Source organism: Equus caballus, chromosome 11, assembly GCF_041296265.1.
Source record: "Equus caballus isolate H_3958 breed thoroughbred chromosome 11, TB-T2T, whole genome shotgun sequence".
Classification (NCBI taxonomy): Eukaryota; Metazoa; Chordata; class Mammalia; order Perissodactyla; family Equidae; genus Equus; species Equus caballus.
The window spans coordinates 49,365,327-49,386,555 of NC_091694.1; the positions used below are offsets into that span (position 1 = coordinate 49,365,327).

General features: G+C 46.5%; 1 protein-coding gene and 1 pseudogene across 2 annotated transcripts; one reads left to right on the forward strand and one right to left on the reverse strand.

The window, feature by feature from the left end:
* The first annotated feature begins 113 nt into the window (after positions 1 to 113).
* DHX33 (DEAH-box helicase 33) lies at positions 114 to 21,048 on the forward strand. 2 transcript variants are annotated; one of them, XR_002811672.2, is made up of 13 exons: positions 170 to 631; positions 2,950 to 3,110; positions 4,065 to 4,292; positions 4,424 to 4,594; positions 7,235 to 7,420; positions 8,149 to 8,260; positions 9,406 to 9,565; positions 9,735 to 9,823; positions 11,614 to 11,741; positions 12,152 to 12,355; positions 12,919 to 13,060; positions 13,717 to 13,803; positions 17,536 to 21,048. XR_002811672.2 is itself a non-coding variant. In XM_023653320.2 (12 exons), exons 1-12 carry the CDS (start codon positions 346 to 348, stop codon positions 17,842 to 17,844), a joined length of 2,121 nt encoding a protein of 706 aa, XP_023509088.1. In that variant the 5' UTR covers positions 114 to 345; the 3' UTR covers positions 17,845 to 21,048. The 2 variants fall into 2 exon arrangements, 1 of the variants encoding a protein (XP_023509088.1); XM_023653320.2 differs by lacking the exon at positions 12,919 to 13,060 and having other exon boundaries at positions 114 to 631.
* On the reverse strand, positions 14,874 to 15,539 carry LOC138916308 (large ribosomal subunit protein eL42-like; annotated as a pseudogene).
* Positions 21,049 to 21,229: the final 181 nt, after the last annotated feature.

Sequence of the window (21,229 nt, forward strand, 5' to 3'; positions counted from 1 at the left end):
GTTACCAGGACAATAAAACAGTCAAGGAGAAGACTGTCATTATCCAAGGTTAAGGTCCCGCGGAACGGTACGCCCGGTCTTTCGCTGTTGTCTCTTCGGGCCTTTTTTCCGTTGTACCTTAGACGCTGCTCACCCCGGCCTCAGGAAGTGAAAGCCTTCCCAAGCTCCCAGTGCATGCTGGGAGTTGCGGTCCCTGTCCTAAAGGCTGGGGGTGGCGGTGAGGACCTGGATGGCTGCGGGAGCCGCCAGCACGTGGCGGGAAGGGGCGGCGCGCGCTAGCTGTCTGGTCCCGGGAGCGGCAGCCGCTGCCCGTCCTCGCGCCTCGTGTTGCGGTGCCCTCCCGACATGCCCGAGGAGGCGGGCTTCCCGCCGGCCAAGAGGTTCCGGCCGGCCTCTGGGCCTCCGAGCCGCGCCGGGTCCTGCCCTCCCGGGAGGCGCGTGGTAATGCTGCTGACTGCGGGCGGCGGCGGCGGCGGGGGAGGAGGCCGGAGGCCGCAACCGCCCCTGGCCCAGCCCGCGGCCAGCCCCTACCCCGAGGCTGTGGAGCTGCAGCGCCGGAGTCTGCCCATCTTCCAGGCGCGGGGGCAGCTGTTGGCCCAGCTCCGGAACCTGGACAGCGCCGTCCTCATCGGTGAGTGGCCCGCGGGCGCCTCCTTCCAGCCTCCCCGCTCGTGGCTCTGCGAGAGCGGGTCGTCTTAGGTGCCTCTCGCCCTCTTTCATTCGTTTCTACAACAAAACTGACCGTTTTTTCTATTCCAAACCCGGAGAGGGGCCTCGGGGAGAGTCAGGCAGCCCAGTCCTGGAGGTGCTTACAGCCCAGTGGGCGTGCCCAACGTGTTAGGCAAAGACTCACCTTCCGTGTGAAAGGGTAGAGTGGTGTACCGGGGGCTTTGGGAGCCTAGAGGAGTGGGTCTGAGCCAGTCTGGGAGGAGGCGGCGGGGGAGGTGGTCCCCGAAGGAGGACAGTCTGCCCAAAAGGGAGAACCTGCAGCGTAGGAGACGTAGTGGAGGCGAGGAACAGTCCATTCTGTCTGGGAGTAGTAGTTTCTGGTGCATGAACTAAGAGGCAGAATTGTGGGTCGAGGACTGATTGCAAGGGGCTTTAATTCCTAACGTTTAAGTAAGGGGAGTTCCTGGAGGACAGAGAGGATGACCCAGGAGAGCCGTAGTCGTAGGAATGGAGTTGTAAGAAGGGAGTGGACAGATAGCACCAATGAGGGCCAGTAATATATAGACCAGAAAATGCCCACTGGATTTGGATGTGACGTATTGATTGTGGATCCCATGGAGCACCATTTCAGCAGAGCTGTGTGGTATGCGTTGTCACTGGGCTGAGGAGTAAGTAGGAGGTGAGGGAATGAAGGCAGTGGGAGCAGGCTTCTGTTTTGAGAAAAAGACAGGAAGGGAGCTGAGAACTTGCAAGTATTCCTAGATTGAGGGGAAGAACTCAGTAGAGAGGGAGGCTGAAGGTGGAAAGCAGGCACTAACAGAGCAGAGCCCAAGGGGCATGAGGAAGGGGGACACTACAACAAGGGCTACAGGCATAGTGGCCTGAAATATGGAGAAGATACCCAAGAAGCTGGGGGGCTGCAGAAAGGAGGTAAGAATAGGTGTGACTGCAGAATGTAGGGAGATGCAGAGGGAGATCACATTTGAGGACTCGCTTTTTCTATGAAATAGGCACAGGAGCTCTGCTGAGAATGGGAGTCATAGGGCCTCACGTGGGCCCTCGGGGAGGATGGGGACAGAAGACAGGCTGCAAAAGCAAGAAAAGGATCAATAGTAGTGCTGGTACCTGGGTGCGTTTGGCCCCACTACAAACTCAGGTCTTTGTCTGTGCAGTTGGGTTATTTTACTTTAGTGATGCTCAGTTGCCTGGTGTGGGAGCAGAAAAGATGGACAGGGAGACATTGATTCAAGTTAGGGGTTTTGCCTGGTGGATTCAGTGGGAGGAATGCAGAAAAATCAAATTTTTAGTCCATGATTCTTGGCCAGGTCAGGAAGGATGAGCAGTCAGAGAGGAGGAAATACAGGAATAATACAGGACTATAAGACTCTGAGGTCAGAGAGGTGTAGTGGTGGCCAGGGAGGGGAAGGATGCGCAGGTTTACTGAGTTCTTTGTTCTAATTAGGCATTGTTAAAGCAACCCACAGAGGGCAGGAAATAACACTAGGTGCTTGCTGTATGCAGGACGTTCAAGTACATGGAAGCGACAGACAGACCTTCTCTGCCTTCCAAGAGCTTCCGGTGTTGCAGGAGGACAGAAATGTTAAAACACTTCTGCATAATGTAGGGTGGTCAGTGCTGGAGGAGAGAGGAACAAGGCACTGAGGAGCACAGTGGAGACCACCAGTGCAGCCCAGGGGAGAGAGTTTGAGGTTTAACTCATCCTGTAGAGTTTGTCAGGCAGATGATGACGTGAGAGCAGGTCTTTCACAATAGTGTGGGCAGAGGCGGAGGGTTTGAAAGAAAGCAGGCTAGGGAATGGGGAGGAGTTTGTTATGGCTGCCGTGTATGAGTGGATGTGTCTTCGTGTCAGAATTCATAAATCTCATTTATTCTTTTGAAAGGCACGACATCCTTTTTACATAACAGTTGTATTTCATTTTATGTTTTTACTATACCAGTTACTTATTGTTGAACATTTATATTATTTCCAATTTTTTGTTGTCATGAGCAAAGTTGAATAACACGTCTTTAGTTATTTCTTTAGAATCAATTCCTGCAAGTGGAATTGTGGGTCAAAGAGTATAAACTTTTTAAGGATTTTTCTAATATAATTTGGCCTTCCTAGAAACAATTCCAATGAACACTCCACCAGCAACATACCTGAGTGCCCATTTTCCTGGGGCTTTATCAACTTAGAGTTTTCTGTTTTGTCTTTTCCTTCTGACTTGGTTTGGTGATATCGTTTCAATTTGCATTTAAATGACTTTTATTTTTTCTTAGGGGAAACTGGCTCTGGGAAGACGACTCAGATCCCTCAGTACCTGTACGAAGCGGGCATTAGCCGCCAGGGCGTCATTGCTGTGACCCAGCCTCGCCGCGTGGCTGCCATCTCTCTTGCTACTCGAGTCTCAGATGAGAAAAGAACTGAACTTGGGAAGCTGGTACCCGATTTCTTTGCTAACAGTTCTTATCCCCACACCCCGTGCCCCTGCCTTTTATTTTTCTGAACAAGACTTCTTACACATAGCCAGCTTCTTTCTTGCCACAATTGTTTAGGCCTATCTCAGAGTTTTTGTGGGGTTTTTTTTTTATCAGTTCCTAAGAGATCAGAGGGTCTGACAGACTATCATTGCCATTTGCTTTGGTTTTGAAATCTGTTGGCAAGTTGGACAAATTGGTTGTTTCCCTTGAGCATTTTTAAAGCTTCAGTAAATTCTGTTAAATCTCTGATCTATACATCTTTCTAAAAAATTGTAAGAGGGCTGGCCCCGTGGCTGAGTGGTTAAAGTTCCGTGCACTCTGCTTTGGCAGCCCGGGTTCGCGTGTTCACGTCCTGGGTGTGGACCTACTCTACTCATCAGCCATGCTATAGAGACATCCTACATACAAAATAGAGGAAGACTGGCACAGATGGTAGCTCAGGGCTTATCTTCCTCAAGCAAAAAATGAGGAAGATTGGCAAATGTTAGCTCAGGGCTAATCTTCCTCATGCACACACACAAAAAAATTGTAAGCATTTTTCTAGTATATATGTGGGTATTGAGAATGAGTCCCTGAACTGTATATAAGTCAGATTTATTTGCATTTGTGTGTGTTTATGCATTTCACTTAAAAACGTCTTGGACGTGTTTTCATATTTGTACATAGCTTCACTTGAAACTATTAAGTAACTAGGGATAGGAGGCTAGTTTTAAATTCTTTGTAATGCTCATCATAATTGCAGTTAAGGGAACATACCTGTTGTCTGTGTCCGCCACCAGCCTGCACGCTCCCGAGGGAGCAGGGAAGATCGGTGTTGGTCCTGTTCACTGTGATAGTGCAAGTGCCTGGCACAATGCTAGTTACATAGTGGCTGTTCAACAAGTGTTTGATGAATGAATAATTTCTCTACACAGGTTGGCTATACAGTGCGCTTCGATGATGTCACCTCAGAAGACACCAGGATCAAGTTCCTGACAGATGGCATGCTTCTGCGTGAAGCAATTTCAGACTCCCTGCTTCGGAAGTACAGCTGTGTCATTTTAGATGAAGCCCACGAACGAACTATCCACACAGATGTGCTCTTTGGAGTGGTGAAAGCTGCACAGAGGAGGCGAAAGGAACTGGGGAAGCTGCCTCTCAAGGTAGGCATAGCAGGCTTAGGAAGGAGGCCCGTGTTTCTTCCTCAGCCTCTTCCCCTCGCCCATCTGCTTCAGAACCAGCGAGAAAGGCTGTCCTGATGTTGTCCCATCCTCCCCTTCCCTCTCATCCACAGGTGGTTGTCATGTCAGCCACGATGGATGTGGACCTGTTCTCTCAGTATTTCAATGGAGCCCCCGTGCTCTACCTGGAGGGTCGGCAGCATCCAATCCAGATTTTTTACACCAAACAGCCTCAGCATGATTACCTGCACGCCGCACTAGTCTCAGTCTTCCAGATCCACCAGGTAGGAATGGGGTGTAAATTCCTGGAAAGGTCTGCCTCACCTTGTAGCTAATAGAGCTTTCAGTCTTAAAAAGCAAAGCTACTGAATGAAGCAAGTTTGTGAGCTGAATCGTTAGGATGGATATTTTTATCCTTTTTTCTGGTTTCTCTTATTTCCTGTGAAAAAGAAAAATAATTCAATTCTGACCAGCATCTTTCCCAGTTGAGCCAGAAAACTTCTATATATTAGAGCGGTGGCTTGCAAACTTTTTTTGATCATAACCCCCAGTCAGAAGCACATTCTATGTTGCAACCTAGTTCATAATATATATAACTGAAATAAGTCTTATGAAATACTGCCTTCTTTACCACGTGTGGTATCCTCTGATATTTTCTATCTCCTTTTAAAAAAAAGTTGGTATTGACCCAATGCTGGGTTCAAATTTAGTTTTCTTTTCGAAAAAAGCTGTTTTAGAGAAACATTTCAAAATCTCTTCCCATTTTATTAAACATTTAAAAATTTGAGTGATTGTCACCTCATTTTTGTTTAATTTGTATAAGACTGACTGTTTTTACCTTCCTATTAACTTTCTGAAAAAATTTAGAGGCATACTTTTTAAATTAATTTTTATTTTAAGCTAAATAATGCACACATAATTTAAAGTTTACAAAGTCAAGCAGTTAATTCTAAAAGGCTCGTAAAAAAGCAGCAGTCGCTTTTCCTTCCCCATCCCAGATCCTGCTCTTTAAGGTAACCACTTTCAATTTCTTAGCTATTCCCCTGGATATTACTGTCATAGTTCTAAAAACAACCTTTGCTGTTTTTTGACTTACTGATGTTAGGTGTTACATGTTAATTTCTTACCATGGTAGGTGATGATTTAGAAATACCCCTCCCCTCCTCTCGCTTCCCTCCATCCCCTCAACATAGTTGCATCACAATGCTTCTTAGATCAAGTCTCAGCATGTACAATATTATGATCCTGCATTGCCAACACTGCACCATCTCAATGCCTCCTTCCTTGCCCAACACAGTTGTACAAGTTTTCTGTGTACCTACGGCTCATTTTTTCCCACGTGTTCCAGCATCTATCGTATGCCAATCATGATTCTTTTTTATGTGTTTAAACACAGTCCACTTTTTCCCAGAGTCCTTTATGCTGCTTTTCTGCTCAGAACAGGTTGCTCTTCTTGGCCTCTGCACAGCTGTTGTCTTGACTCTTGCCTTCACTGTCCTCCATGTTAAACCCCCTTATGACACTTGTGTCTTCTCAGCCTCCTGGCTGCATCGGGTGGAGGAGGGCCCTTGGGGTTAACAGCACTGTACTCTGACTGAGCCAGTCCTGGGTTTTCACCCTCGCACAGCCTGCCTCCGCCTGCTCCTGAGTTCTGAGCCTTTCTGGCTTCTGCAGGGAAGTTGGCTCATCTCTTGTCACCGTTCCCCTTAGCAGACACCCAGGTGGGAACTTCCTGTGCCTAGCCAAGTCATCCACCTCCTCCCCTATCTCTTCCATCTTTCAAAAAGGGGTTGAAACGTCTGATCTCTCCTCTTCTCCCGTTGGCCATGTCTATCTGGACTTACAGAGAATTTCTCATGAATGATGCTGGCAGGTGCATTCAGGTGATATGGTGGCTTTGATGAATCCTCCCCTTGATGCAGCTTTAACTATTTTAGATTTTATCCTGTCTGTGTGTTCCTCTGAACATTTGTCCTGGTAATACTGGGCTAAAAAACATACATGCAGACACACATAAATATATATATTACCATATATACATATGATATATATACATGTATACACATGCACACACACATATAATTATTATTATTAAACATTTAAAAAGTTATTTTGCCACTCAAACACTTTACAAATTAATGTATCTGAACAGACTTCAAAGAAAGCTCAGGTGAATGGGAATGTTGTGAACACTTGAATGTTCTTCCCTTTGCAAGGAGAAGAACCCATTTAACCTCGGTGGCTCAAGCAGTGTGCCCTTGGGTGTATGGAAGGGCTTTTTTTTTTTTTTTGGTTAAGGAAGATTGTCCCTAGATAACATCTATGTCAGTCTTCCTCTATTTTGTGTGTAGGATGCTGCCGCAGCATGGCTTGATGAGCAGTGTGTAGGTCTGTGCCCTCGATCCAAACCCGCGAAACCCTAGGTCCCTGAAATGGAGTGCGCGAACTTAACCATTATGCAGCCAGGCTGGCCCCTGGAAGTGCTTTTGATGGTGTCGTTGCATAAGGGTTCCTTTTCCAGCATGACCGTCATCTCCATAGATCAGGATTTCCCCAAGTTGTCTTCTGTTTTGTCAGCTTCACCTTTCAAGATGATTACGGAGGGAAGGAAGCTTTATGCAGACGTTATTTGCTTGGCTGAGTGTGCTTTTCATGGTATTGTTCTTGCTGCGAAAGCAATTTGGTGATTTTCCTTCAGAATTTCCTTAACTGGTTTTTAAACATAGTGGCTAACTTGGGCGAGTTACAGCTTTCTGCCTTATCGGTAAGGGTTTTCCCCCAGGGGAGACGCCAATGTTTAGGTTCATGTACATCTCCGCAGTTAAGAAAAATAACTCTGGAAACTTCATCGATGACCATTGTCTTTTTCCTGTGCGCCCGCACTTCTATCGAGGCCTGGTAATTCCACTCTGCCTTTTTTATAGGAAGCCCCTTCTTCTCAGGACATCCTGGTGTTCCTCACTGGTCAGGAGGAGATCGAAGCAATGAGCAAGACCTGTCGAGACATCGCGAAGCACCTCCCGGATGGCTGCCCCTCCATGCTGGTCCTTCCGCTGTACGCCTCCCTGCCCTACGCCCAGCAGCTCCGCGTCTTCCAGGGAGCCCCAAAGGTGAGTGCACCACCTGCCCTGACCCAGCCCTGTCCCGTGCGGCCTGTGTGCTGTCAGCAGACTCCGGATAAGGTGTAAGGGACAGGATGCACAGGTGCCAGGTATGCTGGCTGAAAAGCTGCAGTAATAGAATGTAGCCACAGGTCCAGCTCTTCCGCGGTAGGAACAGGGAAGCGGTTGTCCGGGGACGAGGGAGAGTGCAGAGGCAACAGTTGGAAGGTAAATGAGTGACTCTTCTCAGGTCCAACATAAACAAGCCCTATTTGTCCATGGTACCATTTATTGGGTGCCTGTGCTGTGCCAGGCACTGTGCTAAGTGACACTTTACGTACACTGTCTCTCATCCTCTTGAGAACCGGCAAGGTCGGTTATGATCCCATGATAAACACTGAGGCGCTGAGAGGTGAAGTAACAGTTGCTCCAGGGCCATATCCTAAGTAATTGGCAGGACCAGCCGTCCAGCCCCGTCTGCCTGCTTCTGAACCTTGTGCCCGTTCCACTACATCTCATTGCCCCAAAACAAGCTTTTAAGACTGGAACATCTCCCTTCCCCCCACTCAATTTAATGACCGACCATCAATATTAATAATTCTCATTAATAACGAAGTCATCTTTTCTTGATCTGGAGTGAACTGTGGAAATTAATGGTGAGGAATATGTTTAAAAACTTTTGAACCTCTGAATCATATGTGTGTCATTTGGCTTTTTGGTTTTCTTCCTCCTTTTAGGGCTATCGCAAAGTGATCATTTCAACCAACATCGCTGAAACCTCCATAACCATTTCAGGAATAAAATATGTAGTTGACACGGGCATGGTTAAAGCAAAGAAGTATAACCCTGGTGAGAATTTGTAGCTAATGAATGTCTCTTCTGTGTGTAGTGAGCATTGTTGAGTTTCCCGTAGTCTCTCAGTTTCCCCCAAATGAGCATTTCATGTTTGTAACTAACAGACTTGGGTGGCAGGCACCACGAGTGAGACAATCCAGGGTCAGGCCCAGAAAGGAGACCCGAGGCAGGGCAGCTTTAGCAAACTTGGGAACAGAGGATCAGGGACCTGGGCACCGGGTCCGAGACCTGTCAGAACTTGGGTGAGAATGATGGCTGAAGGCCAGGGACAGCGTGACACCACATCAGAAGCTCTCGTCAGAAATAAGAGTTGAGGAGGGTTGGTCTGAGCTCCAGGTCTCCCGGGAAGGAAACAGACCCCTAGGCTGGGTGAGGCCCTAGCTATTTCCTGAGAATATGCAGTGGGAAGCTTGCTTGAAGTCATTTTTCTTCATGTCTGCTTTATACCTTGCCTTATTCTACAGAGGATTTGAGGCAGCTGAAGTTACCGCTCCTAAATGTTTAATTGAAATGCATTACTAAGCGTTCGAGGGTGCTGACTTTTGCACGTATATCTCTTGGAGATAAGACATGTGAAAGGGCTCGGTTCTCCAGTGCCTGGCACAGAATACACCTTTATTGGGAAAATTAGTCTCATTTACTCCTAGGAGTAACAACGTCACGTTGTCTCTCTGTTGTAATGGAGCTGGGAGGGAGGATATAGGGCACAGGGACTGGAGGCATTCCATTTCCGAGTCACTGATTGATATGGTGACCAGCCATCCTAGTTTGCCGGAGACTGTCGTGGTTTTAGCACTGGGAGTCCTGAGTCCTGGGGAACCCCTCAGTCCTGGACAAACTGGAGTGGTTATCACCTTGGGATCTAAGCCCAAACCTCTGGAATCTACTCTCTTGGGCCCTGGCTATGAGCGTGAGGTTTGTCAGATGTTTTAGTAACAGATTTCACAGTGTTCATTGCAAGGCCTCGTTTCACTGCAGAGCCATCTGGTTTTATGTTTCTGACGTAGCCTTGAGTTTTTCTGGACTCGCATATAGCAGAAAGGATCACTGGTGTTCTGAGGAACGCTTCTTTTTGTCCACACTGTAGAAGTTGGTTTATGTGCTGAGCAAGGCGCTGATGTGGGCCATTCTCCCTCCAGACAGCGGCCTGGAGGTGTTAGCCGTGCAGCGGGTATCTAAGACCCAGGCCTGGCAACGCACAGGGCGGGCTGGCAGAGAGGACAGTGGCATCTGTTACCGGCTATACACGGAGGATGAGTTTGAGAAGTTTGAGAAGATGACCGTGCCAGAGATCCAGAGGTAGGCCCGAGGTCCTCCTCACTCCTGCCACTGTCCCCTGGTCTCGCTTTCCTGCTTGCTGTGTCTTCCGGGAGTGGCGATTTCACTAATGCTCCTCAGTGGACGGCTCTGACTCGCCACCTGGAGGAGCAGGGACAGATGAACGAGCCCCGCCTCTCACTCTTCACAGGTGTAACCTGGCGAGTGTGATGCTGCAGCTCCTTGCCATGAAAGTCCCCAACGTGCTCACCTTTGACTTCATGTCCAAACCCTCCCCAGGTGAGTGACATCTGCAGTGGAACAGAAGGTATACGAGGAGACAAACAACAGCAAATGGATTCTCCAAGAAAGAGTTTTGGTGGTCTCCTTGTGTTTAGTTTAATTGGGTGGATGGCATTAACTGTCAGAGAGGAAGCTCAGAATCGTAAAAGGATAGCTTCTGTGCTCTCAGCACCATCCCGGCACAGAAGCAACGGCTTCATGTAGGGGCTCCGGTTGGGTTCCTGGACCCCAGGAACCAATGAGGGTAGTCGATGGGGTCCAAGGGATATGGCAGAAACCTAACGGAATTGTACTTCTGCTAGAGAAAGGACTGAAAAGATGAAGTTTCTTTGCTTTTGACTGAAATCTGATCAGTTCCTGTCCTTCATTAATAATCCCTCCATGGAGAAAACAAAAATAATTAGAATTCTTAACGATGGTATCTGTTCAATACACCATATTCCCTTTTTTTGGTCTCTGTCTCTTTTTTGTTTGTAAAGATTTTATTTTTCCTTTTTCTCCCCAAAACCCCCTGGTGCATAGTTGTGTATTTTTAGTTGTGGGTCCTTCCAGTTATGGCATTGGGACGTCACCTCAGCATGGATTGATGAGCAGTGCCATGTCTGCACTCAGGATCTGTACTGGCAAAACCCTGGGCCGCCAAAGTGGAGTGCACGAACTTAACCACTCGGCCACGGGGCCGGCCTCTGTCTCTTTTTTAAGTGAAGAAATGCAATTGCTTAAAAAAAGAGTAAACAGTTGATGGGTGTAGAAGGGTCCCACCCCTGATCTTCAGGTTCCTAGTTTCCTGCCCCTAAAGCAACCACTGTGGCCGTTTTCTGGTTGTCTTCTAGAGAAGATCTATGCATGTGCAAGTATATATAGTCTCGTAAAACACAAACAGCAGCACACATTGTGCACCGCTCTACACATTCTATTTTCTGTTAATTGCTAAACTCCTGTGTATAAAGGAAGGACATACGTGGAAGGTAGAAGGCATAGTAAAACCACACCCGTGCCCCCATTCCCAGTGCTTCAGAGCCCCCAACCCCCAGCCTCTCGCTTCCTTCCCTCCCCTCGGGGTCACTGCCTCCCACATTTTGTTTGTAATTCCCTTGTTTCTCTTTCGTGTTTTGTTCTGTGCCTGTGTCCCTAGACAATGTGTTGTTTCGCTTCTAATGTTTATGTTTAGATTCTTCGATAAACTTCCCTTTTCATTCTGTGTGTTTTGTAAGGTTTATTTGTGTTGATGCATTTTCATTACTAAATGCTATTCCATTCTGTGAATAAACTAAAATACATTTATCCATTCTCCTGTTGACTGAGACATTTGCACACTGCTTTTTTCCCTTAATATGTTTCATTGCATCTCAGTATGTATATTTATTACATCCTTAGAAATGCTTCTTTATTCTTTAAAAGGTGATGCATTTACATGGTTCAAAATTCAAAAAGAGTAAGAGAGTAAATAGTGTCCTTCTCACCAGGGGCCTCTGAGTACCCGCTGTCCCCATTGTTATGCGTGTGCGGCTGGAAATGCAGGTCCCAGTACATGTATGAGTATATCTGTGGGTGAAATTCATGTGTCACATGGCAGGGTGTAAAATTCACATACATACTGCCAAATTACAGACTGAAGACAGTGATGTCATTCACAGCTTTGGAAAGTGTGTCGTGGGGGCCGTGGTGATTGGGGTCTTTGCTGTGGTTTGATGTAGAGTTATCAGAAGCTTCCCCAACTACTGAACTAACTGGAGTTTCTTCTGTTTTCGAATTTCTGGCTCCTTTGTATGTCTCTGTTTCTTTAGATCACATTCAGGCAGCTATTGCCCAACTGGACCTGTTAGGTGCTCTTGAACATAAGGACGACCAGCTGACCCTGACTCCAATTGGAAGAAAGATGGCAGCATTTCCTCTAGAACCCAAATTTGCCAAAGTAAATGATACCCTCTCCTCAGTCCCCTTTCTGTACATTATAGGTTAGCCATCCCAAAGTAGACTCCTAAATCCAGTGCTTCTAGAGCAGCCTTCACTTTTTCTCTTAAATAATTATCAACCCCTCCGTTGTGTCTGTTACTGACTTATGTTCTGTGTGGAATTCAACTCATATTGAATGAGTGTAGGATTCAAACTCATATTAAGTCGTGAGCTCTCCGTGTGGAATTTGGAATCCTGCAGAGAAGGCAGTCATCTGTTTTGCACACTAACACTGATATACAGTCATGGTTTTAGAAACACCTGCCCTTTACCTCCTAAGAAGGGGAGCTGCAAAAGCAAGATACAGAAATACTGTATTCAGACACTGGGAAGAAACTTTTTTACACAGTTTTTGATTTTGATTTGCAGACCATCCTGCTGTCCCCCAAATTCCACTGTACAGAGGAGATCCTGACCATCGTCTCCCTGCTGTCCGTGGACAGCGTTCTCCACAACCCCCCCGCCCGGCGGGACGAGGTGCAGAGTGTCCGGAAGAAGTTCATATCCAGCGAGGGCGATCACGTTACCCTGCTCAACATCTACCGGACCTTCAAAAACATAGGCGGAAATAAGGTCAGCTTCCTTTGTACAGAAGGTGCCTCCTTTCGGGCATGGGATTTAAGAGACCCTTCCCTTTTTCAGTGAAGCATCTAAAGAGCCACCAAAAGGACGCCAGATGTCATTTCAGAAATGTCTGCCCACAGGGAGATAACCAGCGAAGACGTGTAATTCCAGCCTTGCACTCTGCTTGTGTTTAACTCATGCTTAACCTGGGCAAGTTCATTAAGTATTTGGTGACCCGATTTCTTAGCTACAGAATGATTTTCCCCCCTACCTGCCCCTAACTTTCCTCATAGTAGGTTTTGCTTGTATGATATTTCAGTTCCTTGGACCAAGATGGAAAACAGCAATATATTGGTTCATTTATCAATAAAATCAGTAATTGTTCTGTAGTGTGCATGCTTAGCCTGCATTTTAATGCAGTCAATTCTTTAAAAAAAAACCCACCACCCACTTTTAGCAATTGTAAACAATTTGCCTCAGTTTGCCTCAGTTTATTTTTAAGGAAATAAAATGCTGTGGGTACAGCAAAAGCCCTGATCTGCTCCTTTCCTAGTCCTTCCTCCCTCTTGTAGCCACTGTCCTGAAGTCGGTTGAAGTTCCCAGGGGCAACCGTGCTTTCACTTCACGTCCGGGCACAGAATGTACTGTAGATGTTGCCTCACCCCCGGCTTTGGCAGCTTGTGTCCACTTCCAGCGCCGCAGCGAGCATGCTGGGTAGGTCTCCTCTGCACAAAGGGGAGAGTTTCTCTGGGGCCGACACCCAGAGTGGACCTGCTGGTCTTGGGATAGCTGCATCAGGCTTGTGGCTCCCCAAAGTTGTCACCACCTCTGTACTCCCCATAGTTGTGTCTGAGAGCTCCCATTTCCGCCATCCTCTCCAGCTCTTAGTTGAAGTGACTTTAATTTTTGCCAAGTTGATGGATGTGAAATAGTATCTCTGTTAAATTTTAAACGACATTTCCATGATTCCTCACGAGACAGAGAATTCTCACGTAAGCTCTTGGTCGTTTGCAGTTCCTCTTCTGCGAGTCATCTGTTCGTATCCTTTGTCTGTTTTTCTGCTGGATTGTTGGCCTTTTTCTTACTGATTTGTAGGAGTTCTGTATGTATTCTGGAGGTTCTCATCCGTTATTGGGTGTAGTGATACAGGTATTCCAGTCTGTAGCTTTTTTCTTGGTGACTTGACATAGGGAAACGTTGGCTTTACTTTAGTTTAAATTATTAATATTTTCCCTATGGTTCATGATTTTGACAAAGATATTTTCTTATATTTATTTTTGGCAACTGAAGTTTTCCCTGTGAAGTCAATTATTATTTTTTTTCTCTTATAGAAATGAGAGGATTGTGATATCTCTTTTTCTCCTATTCAGGATTGGTGCAAAGAGAATTTTGTCAACAGCAAGAACATGATGCTGGTAGCTGAAGTCAGAGCACAGCTCAGGGATATCTGCTTAAAGGTACTGTTTCTTCCCGGTGTTCCTGTAGGGACTAAGCTGTCACTATTTTCTAGGTGAAAAATTTTTAATTGCTTGTTACTGTTGATTACAAAAGAAACTCTCATTGTGGGAAAATTTTAAAATAAGGAAGAAAGTAAAAGTTACCCACAATTCCACCTCCCACCATTTTGATCTATTTTCTCATAACCCTGTCTTTAAATGCATTTTTTTCCCTCCCCAAAGCCCCAGTACGTTGTTATATATCCCAGTTGTAGGTCTTTCCACTTCTTCTATGTGGGACGCCGCCTCAGCATGGCCTGATGAGCGGTGCTGTGTCTGCACCCAGCATCCAAATCAGCGAACCCGGGGCCACTGAAGCGGAGCGCACCAGCTTAACTACTTCACCACTGGGCCGGCCCCAAAATGCATTTTTTGCTTAGTTACATTGTATATATAGTTTATATTCAGCTTTTATAAACTGTAAAAGCATTTTCCAGTATTTTTAGAATTCTTAAGATTTTTTTTACTAGGAATATCTTTGTTACTTTTTTCAGATTACAAAAGCAGTGTGTAATTGTTATAAATTGACACAATGCAGAAAATGATGATATGTAATGCAGGAAGTTGAAAAGTCTCCCGTAGTCCTGCCCCTCCACTGTTAACAGGCTGCTGTAGATCTTTTCAGAAGTTTTTTCTGTGTATGTTTGTTTTTAGGTTTATGTCTGTGTGTATACACATACACCTGGATACATATATAAAGTTTTCCTAAAACAAACCTGATATACATTTTGTTTTGCAGCTTGCTTTTTTCCACTTGGTAGACTTCTTGAGTATTTAGTATGCCTGGGCTGTCTTTCAATGTTTGAATGGGTCTGTCTCGTTCTTTTTGGTGACTTCGTATCATTTTGCTGTATTCATTATGTTTTATTTAACCAAGCCCCTAGTGGTGATCATTTAGGTTATGCTGTACTGACCTTCCTCCTACATATGTATCTGTGCTCTGGTGCACATAAAATGAATTTCTAGATGGGGAATTTAGATTTTGATAGATACTGCCAAATTATCCACCAAAAAGTTTTCTATGAGCTTATATTCCCTCTTAGAGTACATGATGTTGTAAAGTCCTGTCATGTGTATATTTTTGTTTGTCTGTTTTGCTTTTTTGAAGCAAACGTTAACCTCAGAATTTTATTGTCTTCCTAATAAAACAAAGATGAAGCTTAGAACTGGATCACTTGGCCCTTTCTCCTCCTGTCTCCTCCCAGTTCAAAATGCTTGCATCTCTTGATAGCCAGCATTCTCTCAAATCTGCGGTTGGGCTCGACACATGCAAGCTTCAGCACAATCTTCTTTGTAGTTTTAGCCTTTTTTGGAAAATCAGCTTGGTCTGACCACCATAGCCACTCTGCCTCTTGTCATAATGCCGCTTTCCCTGAGCATCCCAGGAATCCCTGCCCTTCTTGGACTGTGTCATTTTGTGGGGTTGGTGCTTGCCACACTTCTTACTGAAAGTCCAGTGGATTTTAGGAACATTCATGGTGTTTGCGAGAGTGCTGTCAGCACGGACAGGTGAAGTCCTGTCGTGTGTATGTAACAGCTGTGTGACGCTGCACATCTTACCTCAGAAGTGGGGGTAGTTTTGTGAGCGTTCTCCTGTTGTTGGGCACTGGATGGTGCCCACTGTTTGCTCTCATAAACAGGTCTGTGGTGATTCTTGGTGTGGAAGGCCTCGGCTGAGACAGCCCCTCCACCGTCCTGGGAGCCTCTGCACGTTCCTGGGAGACAGTTGTCGCGGGTACCCGGCCTTTGTCTGATGCCAACAGCCTATTGTTAGCACTAAAGTGATTTCTTTTCATAGTAGCCTGTTGTGCTCTGTATTACACACATTTTTCCAAACCCCTCTTGTACTTGATCAGTTTTCCTGCCAGACCATCCCTTGGCTTCATGAGTTTTCTCAGCCTATTATTGACAGTACAAATGGTGTTCCTCTGTTACTTCTGAACTTAGGAAACTTCAGGGTCAATGATGCCTCTCTTTATATGCCAGGCACTGGGCACGGTCCTGGGGTTTTAGAGATATGCCTAAGACTCAGTATCTTAAGGAACAACTAGAGAGGAGATCTGACATATATATATATGAATAACTGATGTGAGGAGACAGTAATAATGATAGTCATCATTGTTGATGAAGCACTGTTATGTGATTGCTTTATTTGAAATCTTCTTTTCACCCCATAACATTGATTCTGTTATTATTCCCATTTTGCACATGATGAAACCAGAGCCCAAGGAAGTTAAGTAGTTTGCTCCAAATCACACAGCCAGTGAATGGTGGAGCTGGCAGCCTGGAAAGAGAGACCACGTTAGCTGTAGGACTCTGGGACTTCCTGGAGGTGGTGACACTGGAGCTATCTCTTGACAGATAAGGAGATAAAGAGGGTCTTCATCTGACCAGGTTTGACTGATTGCAAAAGATAAAACCCTTGAGCATCTGAAAGGGAAAAGGGGGATCAGGAGGTAACTCTGGGAACCTTCAGGCAGGAAATAGTCCAGCCCCAGAGGGATGGGGATACAGAACCAGAAAAGGCCATCAGGAGCCAGGGCAGCTTTCTCTGGGCTGCTTGTCCTCTTGTTGTGGCTGCTCTCTGCATGCTTCCTTCCCTCTCCTCGCCTTCTGCCTCAGCAAGAGATTGCTTTCCCTCGCCTCGCCTCACCTCTCCTCTCAAGAAACTAACAGAGGGCTGGCCCCGTGTCCTAGTGGTTAAAGTTTGGTACGCTCTGCTTCAGGTGCCTGGGTTCGGTTCCTGAGTGCGGAACCACACCACTCATCGGTCAGCGGCCATGCTGTGGTGGTGGCTCACATTAAAAAAAAAAAAAAGGAAGATTGGCAACAGATGTTAGCTCAGGGCAGATTTTCCCCAGCCAAAAAAAAAAAGAGAGAGAGACTAACAGAGATTGGCAAGATTTCCCATGTTTAGATTCCAAATGCCTAGAAGAGAGAAGCTGGCCCAGCATGGGTCACCCAGTGTCCACCACTGGTCTCTTCAGCTGTGGCCAGCAGGTGAGGTGACATGACCCACTCAGCAAGGCCTGTGGAGCAAGGAGAGTGATCAATGACTGACATTTCCACTACAGAGCTGAGGGGCTTTCTGTCTCCTGGGAGCCACGTGTGAAGGCAGAGTCACGGAGCGGGCCCAGGAGGAGAAGGCAGTCGATTCCGAGGGCCGCAGCATGCTCAGGATGGCTCCCTCGTGGCCGTACAGTTGGAAATTTGCCTTGTTTTCCGGGGCAGTGGAGATGCCAAGCGTTTTGAGTGGATGAGGAACGACTGAGTCGTGCTTTAGGACAGGCGGCAGAGTGTGAGACGAACTGGAGTGAGCAGATGAGGATGTAGTCAAAGGGAGCGGGAAAGGCCTTCCCCCCCGGGGCGTCCTGGTGGACGTTTCGGTGAGGGGCTGGGGCGCTGGGTTACCTAACCTGTCTGTGGTGTGGTGGCATAGACCACCGTCTCCCTCCTGGTCCTTCCTCTCCCAGGCTGCAGTTTCCTTGTTTTCAGTCCGCCCTCCTTCTCCTCTGCCTCTGCCCCACCCATGCTGCTCCCTGAGGCCTCTGAGGTGAGCGCCTCCTATGTCATCAGCCACTTTGTTAGGCCTGCGGTATGGGCTGTGTTTTAGGTGCGGTTGCTCCAAATACTGTGCACTGCTGGGCAGTAATGTTTGCACTCTTTTCCATTTCTCACTTCCTCCCGAAACAGATGTCAATGCCAATCACGTCGTCCCGAGGAGACATGGAGAGCGTCCGCCGCTGCCTGGCACACAGCCTCTTCATGAGCACTGCCGAGCTTCAGCCGGATGGGACCTATGCCACTACAGACACCCACCAGCCGGTGGCCATCCACCCCTCGTCTGTCCTCTTCCACTGCAAGCCAGCCTGCGTGGTGTACACCGAGCTGCTCTACACCAACAAGTGCTACATGCGGGACCTGTGCGTGGTGGACGCCGAGTGGCTGTACGACGCCGCGCCCGAGTACTTCAGGAGGAGGCTGCGAACCACCAGAAACTGAGCTGCCCCAGGTGCCGCCTGAGCCACGGGTGCCTGGGCTCTGGGCCACAGCTGGACTCGTAGCTGACTTCCAGGCTGGCGCCTAGAGAGGTGACAGGTTTTAATGTAGCAGAATGTGCCTGACTTCCAGGAGCTTGAGAGCATCTTTGTGTAAACTCTGAAGACTGAACTGTGTAAATGTGGACATGCCATTTTTACTTTGGAAACTTCAAAGTCAAGCTATCAGTTCTTGCTGGGTGACTTTGGGTGCCTTAGTTAACTTCTGAGCCTCGGTTTCCTCATCTGCCAAATGGGGATAATAATAGTTCTTATAGGGTTGGAGACATGAGGTTTAGAGAAAATGAAGGCAAAGTACCCAGAGCTATGCCTGGCTTACGAGGAACATTCGATGAATTGTGAGCCATGCTTATGCCTGATGTTAGTGCTTTCTACATGTCAACTGAGTACAGCAAAATCCCCTGAGTTCTGGTGACAGGGCTTTTCTGGAAGGGGACCACAGGACGTCGCAGAGTTGGATGTTGTCCTTGGATCTATTTTAACATCTATCTGTGTGAAGTTTTTAAATAGAAAACATAAGAGACTGACTTCTCTGGAAGTCTCAGGAGGGAGGTGCTGTTGTGTCTTAATTCATGGGCCACTGCCCCTCCTGAGCACTGCCCGGGTGTGGACCTCTCTCTTGCTGTCTCCAAGCAGAGAGCAGTAACGGATGCTCGCAGGGCCCTGGGCTGCCTCCGTCCGTCCTCGGTGCCTCTTTGGTGCGTACCCCTATCTGTGCTTTCAGGAGACTTGGAAGTTCCCCGGGTAAAGGTGGATTTGTATCTTCTGAATCATCTCAAGTGTAAACATGGGAAACTGACCTTGTTGTATGATGCCTCCAGCATACCCAGTTGCCATTTTTCCCTCTAACTGGGCACATACAAACATGTGAGCATAAGGAATGACTCCGTGCTACACTTCAGCCATTTCCCTTCTGGCAGGGCCCCTGGTCAGAGAGCCGCTGGGAGTGGGGTGGAGGACAGAAGCGAATGGCAGTGAGAACCCAGACATCGCTGGCCCACCATCCACCACATCTGGTGTGTCTCTATTCTTGCTGCTTATTTATTTTCCATGATCTTGTTTTCCTTCTTAGGGACAACCTAGCTTTGCTGTTTCGTAGCCAGTCACCCCTGTCTAGCCTCAGTTTCCACATTTGTCAGAGGGAATTAGAGGGTCTCCACAGTGTCTTCCTGTTCTCATATTTTGAGAAGAGAAAAGACACCAAAGGTTCTTAGCTATTTAATTATCGAAAGCAAATAATCTTTCCCCAGAGAAATTTTTGCCCTAGAAGAAGCCCAGATTTAGCCCTTTACTTGTGCTTAATTCGTTTAAACACATATGTGCAATATTTTGGTCCTTACTTACACAGTGAATCATGAGTTGATAAGCGGGGGCCAACCTGCCTGAGACTCTTCACATTGAGCACACTGGACGGTCTCTCCTCTCCGAGCCCATCGCCTGCAGGAGCGCCCCTGCTGGGCCTCCTCTGTCGGTGCGTGTGTGTGAGGTCTGGCGCAGGCTCCCGGGCAGTAGCCCTGGCCTGGAGCAGCAAGCTTTTACCAGTGTCTGGCTGTCTGGGCACTGGTGATTTATTTCTGTTAGAAATAGTTACATTTAGGCCAAATAGGATTTGACAGATCCTGTATACATCTTACTGAATTCTTAGACTTTTAGCTGGCTCTTCCTCAGATCGACTTATTCTTACTGTTGCTGACTTTCTGAAAAGTTTTTCAGAAATTTTTAAAGTGTATTTTTCTCATTTATTTAATAGAAGCCTAGGATGTTTAGCCTGACTTGGTAAAAGAAATATTTTTAATAAAACATTCATCGTGCTGGTAAAAAGTTGGGATGGGGTGATTTCTTATGTTCCTCAGCAAATTCTCTATCAAGAGGTGCTCTCTGGGGCAAGGAAAACATAACTTGGGATAATTTATGTCCATCTTACCTACCTGAACAGTCTCTGGAAATGTATATTCTTTTCTGCAGGATAAAGGGTAAATAGCTTCTAAGTAAATGTAAATAGCTTCTAAGTAGTTTTAATGTTTCCGTACAGAAACAAATTTATCACTGTAACATTCTGGTAGAGTTTGAATACAGTAGTTTTTTATTGGGCTTTTTAAAAAGTTAATTTTGGGGCTGGCCCAGTGGTGTAGTGGTTAAGTTCACGGGCTCTGCTTCAGCGACCCAGGGTTCACAGGTTTGGACCCCAGGCACGGACCTACACACCTCTCATCAAGCCGTGCTGTGGCGGCATCCCACATACAAAATAGAGGAAGGTGGGCACAGGTTTTAGCTCAGTGACAATCTTTGTCACCAAGAAGATTACTTAATTAAAAAAATAAAAAGTTAATTTTTAACCTAGCTGCTCAGGGATTAAATCAGATTGGAAAATCCATTCTGACTCCACTTATTACTACAAAGAAGTAAATGGTTATTTATATTGAGCTGCAGGGGGTAGAACACTTTAAACTTAAGCTTTCTTAAGAATGTTAAACGTTTCACAATGATGTTGTGATACAATCTTGAGCTGCTCTTTTTCAATTGGTACAATCTGACGATGTGACACACCTGTTTTCCAACCTGTGAATTCCACATCTGGGCAGATCACCAGCTCCCACGAGCAGCTCCGTGTCAATGGATGGACTCCAAGCAGATCGCATGCCTCAGGCATTTGCTTCCTACTTCTAGTCATCACGGAGCCTGCGACATCCAGAGCAACACATATCTCATTATGAGGGAGGACTGCCAATGCCGGTCCTTGGTAAAAACCCTGACCTAATGCCGCATCTCTGCTGATCGTAAGGACATGCCAGAATGGAGATAAGTTTGTGCTCTGTGGGTAATACTGATAATGTGCTGTGATACATAAATCCGCTTAATCCAGCTGTCAAGAAGTGCTTGGGACTGTGGCCAGGCACCTAAGATACCATTCCTTGAGCATCAGAGGAAACCCTGCACCTGCGGAGAAGCAAGGATTTTTATTATATTTTATTTGATTAGAATCTTAAAACTTGCAGGAAAAAATCAAGTTGGTTCAGCTTTATGTTGTATTTTGAGAGTCTGGTCTTGTTCAAAACAGACACAGCTCTATAGAAACATCAGTTCTTGAATAGAATGCTCAAATTTGCACATGACTATCAAATCTATTAAAAATGAATCTTGTACATGATGTGCGTGGCTTCTTTCTTCAGTCTCCCTTCCCTTATTCACAGAATGCTGTGGAGAATATTTTAAGTATTAGTCTTATCTTGGCCACTAATTTGGGAAGACCTACTTGCTTGGTATCTTATGTATCCTACATGTCCTGGTAAGGTAGGAACATCGGTTCTTAACCTAAATCTGATGTAAGC